At 57.0% G+C, this 3,769-nt stretch overlaps 1 protein-coding gene across 1 annotated transcript; it reads right to left on the reverse strand.

Moving 5' to 3' along the window:
• Positions 1-397: 397 nt before the first annotated feature.
• Positions 398-3,395, reverse strand: SOX17 (SRY (sex determining region Y)-box 17). Its single transcript, XM_011937583.1, has 2 exons — positions 2,850-3,395; positions 398-2,241 (listed from the first exon to the last, which is right to left on the reverse strand). Exons 1-2 carry the CDS (start codon positions 3,154-3,156, stop codon positions 1,310-1,312), a joined length of 1,239 nt encoding a protein of 412 aa, XP_011792973.1. The 5' UTR covers positions 3,157-3,395; the 3' UTR covers positions 398-1,309.
• Positions 3,396-3,769: the final 374 nt, after the last annotated feature.

A 3,769-nucleotide genomic window follows, 5' to 3' on the forward strand; every position in this document is an offset into this window, starting at 1 on the left:
GCAGGGGAAGGCGTGGTGACTCCTTTCCTCACTTACAAAATGAGAAAAATAGCACCTAAACCTGCAGGCTTGTTGAGGCTCAAACTGTTTAGAACGGCATTGAACAAACATCTGGCACAGGAAATGCCCATTATAAGTCACCTGTTTCCATTTACGCCTCAATCTGTAAAATGTGGTGAGACGTGCCACAGCAAATTAGCATGGCTGATTACAGCAGCTGATACCCATCTTTTACTCACAACCCTGTAACTCAGTTTCTTCTTGATAAAGTAATGGTGATAGATAGGGACACTACAAACCATTCATGGATTCTCCCCTAAGTTTGTGCCATCGTCCATGTATGTATTAAATCTAAAAGCAAAAAAAAATTATTCAAATAAAATGCTAAAAGTGTATTAAAAGTTGTCATAATGCACATTTTATTTTGATTAGTTTCTGTGACTCCTTTATTTTAAACCCAGCAATGCCACTTCCCAAGGTGTAAAAATGTGAAGATTTAGGTGAACTGAATGTCGGAGGAGTGTAGTGTAAGGAGATGGCAGAACACAGATAAAAACACCCGAAGACTCTGTGGGCCGGTCAAGCTTATGATTCAACAGTTAGAAAACCAAAATTACTTGGACATCCCCTTCTACTTAAAGTGATATACTGGAATTGAAAATATTAATTAACCGTTCATTTTAAAAACTAAGATTACTTGAAATGAACTAGGCTCATTCCAGAATGCTTTTCTTTTTTCCTTCCCGAAACAATTACATCAAACTTAGACATCCTAACGTTTATTTTTAGATATAGTCCTTAAAGGCATTTATGTTCACCCTTTTCAAGAGGATGAGAAATTTACATTAACCAATAGACTTAACATTGATCTTAAAAATTGGGTTTTGATAAAACTAGTGTGACAGAGGTACTAGTAGAACGAAAAAACAGGATTCCAGATTTTATTTTTTAGAAGATAGAAAAAACACACCCGGGACAACATTTCTTTGATCAATAAACTTTCAGGAAATGGAGGAAGCTGTTTTGGGACACATTCAAAGCTAGTTAACTTGAACTTGGAAATAGGGTTTTTGACAATGCAACTACGGGAAACAAATCTCTGAACAAATTTTAAATGAAACCTCACCCCTCCCCAAACTGTTCAAGTGGCAGACAAAATAAATTACCATAAATTATATGCCAAGACACCTTTTAAAAAACAACAACAACAGCAACAACAATAACCCAGGAGTCTGAGGATTTCCTTCGCTCCTCCAGGAAGTGTGTAACACTGCTTCTGGCCTGCAGGCTGGGGCGGATCGGGGACCTGTCACACGTCAGGATAGTTGCAGTAATATACCGCGGAGCTGGCGTCGGACACTACCGAGGAAATGGCCCCGTGGCTGTCGGGGAGATTCACACTGGAGTCATGCCCCTGGTAGGGGAGGCCCATCTCAGGCTTGCACACGAAGTGCAGATACTGTTCAAATTCCGTGCGGTCCACCTCTCCGAGGAGCTCGGCGGGCTGGTTGGGGTCTGTGCCGTCCCGGCAGGGCAGTGCCTCCGGAGGGGGCGACGGCTGTCCGGGACCCGGGGGCTGGTGCTGGTGCTGGTGCTGGTGTTGCGGCTGCATCTGGAAGCCGCGCCCGCCGCCCGCCCCGTGCGAGCCCATCGCACCGTAGTACATGTGCAGGGCGCTGGGTGGCGCCAGGAGGCCCGGCATCGATGGACCCGCGGGCTCTGGGCCGAGTCTGGGGTGCATGGGGCCGGCGGGAGGCTCCGGGGGGCCAGCGTAGTCCGAGACCTGCGAGTAGCTGTAGGTGCCGGCCGCCGGGCAGTCCCCGGGCATCGGGGCGGCGAAGAAAGCCGAGTCGGGGTCCACGCCGTCCAGCGGGGACGTGTCGGGCGTAGGCAACTGATAGCCGTCGAGGGGAGGCGCGCCCAGACTCTGGCAGTCGCGGTAGTGGCCGCCCATGTGCGGAGGCAGCAGCGGCGGGCCGGCAGGGAAGCCCTGCTCGGCGAACGGGAGGCCCAGGCCGTCCATGGCCACTCGGCCGCCCTCTGGGCCCAGCGCCGCCGCCTGCGGCTCGGCCAGGCTATGTAGGAATCCTCCCTCCACCCGCTTCAGCCGCTTCACCTGCTTGCGCCGCCGCGGCCGGTACTTGTAGTTGGGGTGGTCCTGCATGTGCTGCACGCGCAGCCGCTCGGCCTCCTCCACGAAGGGCCGCTTCTCCGCCAGCGTTAGCGCCTTCCACGACTTGCCTGCACAGTGGAAGGAAGCGGGAAAGGGGCGCAGGGTTTATCGGCTGCGCTCCCGCCCCAGGCCCCTCCCCCACCCGGGCGCATCTCTCCCCTCAGACCTTGAATTGCGCAACTGGGGTGAAGTTAAAGAGAGGTCTGGGACTCCTGAGTCCGAGCCCTTGGGGAACACCCATCGTCTAAAGGCACCCCTTTCTTTTGGTCTCCTGGAAGCAGCTTTCCGCTCACCCATCACCCGGTCGTTCGAGAAACAGAAAAGGACACCTAGCTAGGGAAGGGGTCGAGGGATGGACACAACCGGCCCAGTTCGGGGCCAAGGGTGCTCTGGCGCCGCTCAGAGGTGCCGGGAAGTTGCCTTCCCAGAGCCTTTGGACCCACGCCCCCGGTCACCTGGGGAATCCGGGAGCCGGAGAGCAAGGCGGAAAGCTACTTTGTAGGCTCGGAGAACGGGAAGCGGGAAGGGAACCGAGAGCCTTACGAAAGGACGTGGCAGCTGCACAACCCTGGTCTCGGGCGTCAAGCTCGCAAAGAACACCGTTTGAGGCTTAAGAAAGCGGCCTAGCGATTCGCGCCAGCGCGGCCGGCCGCCTGCGTCCCTGACTCGGACTCACCCAGCATCTTGCTCAGCTCCGCGTTGTGCAGGTCTGGATTCTGCTGCGCCAGCCGCTTGCGCTCGTCCTTAGCCCACACCATGAAGGCGTTCATCGGCCGCCGGATACGGGACTCGCCCTTGGCTCGGCTCGCGGTCCCGGCCGGCGCTCCGCTGCTCGCCGGCGCCTCGCCTTTAACCTTCATGTCCCCGATGGGGCTCAGCGACTCGGCCCAGGGGCAGGGGCCCAGCCCTGCCATCACCGTGGGCAGCGCGCTCCGGGTCTGGCTCTGGTCGTCACTGGCGTATCCCGCATCCGGGCTGCTCATGGCGCTCCAGGCCGGCCCCGCTCCCCTCAACTCTCCGCCGGACGCGCCGCCTCCCCCGACCCGGGGGAGGGGGTGGGGAGCGAGGCACTGAGATGCCCCGAGGGCTGCGCGGGTCTCCCGGCCCGAAGTTGCCGCCCGTGTTCTGGCCTGTCGCGGTCTACAGCGTGGCCAGGGCCCCCAACCGACCTAGTGACACTGCGGGCGCCCCTGGGCCGCAGGGCCTTTTCTGCACAGATGTGGCCAATGGAGCGGCGAGGGCGGGCCGGTCCCGCGTACTTAGGCCCACGCCCAGGCCGTGGTCCGAGTCCCAAGTCCCAGTCCAACCCCACGCCCGCCCCTTGCCCCTCCCCCGGCCCCGCGCCCAGGGCTACCCCTGCTCCCGGGAAAACTAGCGGGAGCCGGGTTCTGGCGCCGCGTCCTCTCCCACCCGGATTAGGGAGACTTGAAAAGCCGTCTGGGAGGGCTGATTGTACCTTGGAATGGACGTACTTGCCCAAGGTCGTTTAGATGAACATACTGAGCGTCCATTCTATTCTCTTTAAAGCACATCTTTTTGTAGAAGCCGGGGGTGTTTCAGTGGTGGGTGACCTAGTTTACTTCCAAGGAACTGCAC

This window comes from Colobus angolensis, unplaced genomic scaffold (genome assembly GCF_000951035.1).
Source record: "Colobus angolensis palliatus isolate OR3802 unplaced genomic scaffold, Cang.pa_1.0 Scaffold166, whole genome shotgun sequence".
In the NCBI taxonomy this organism is placed as follows: domain Eukaryota; kingdom Metazoa; phylum Chordata; class Mammalia; order Primates; family Cercopithecidae; genus Colobus; species Colobus angolensis.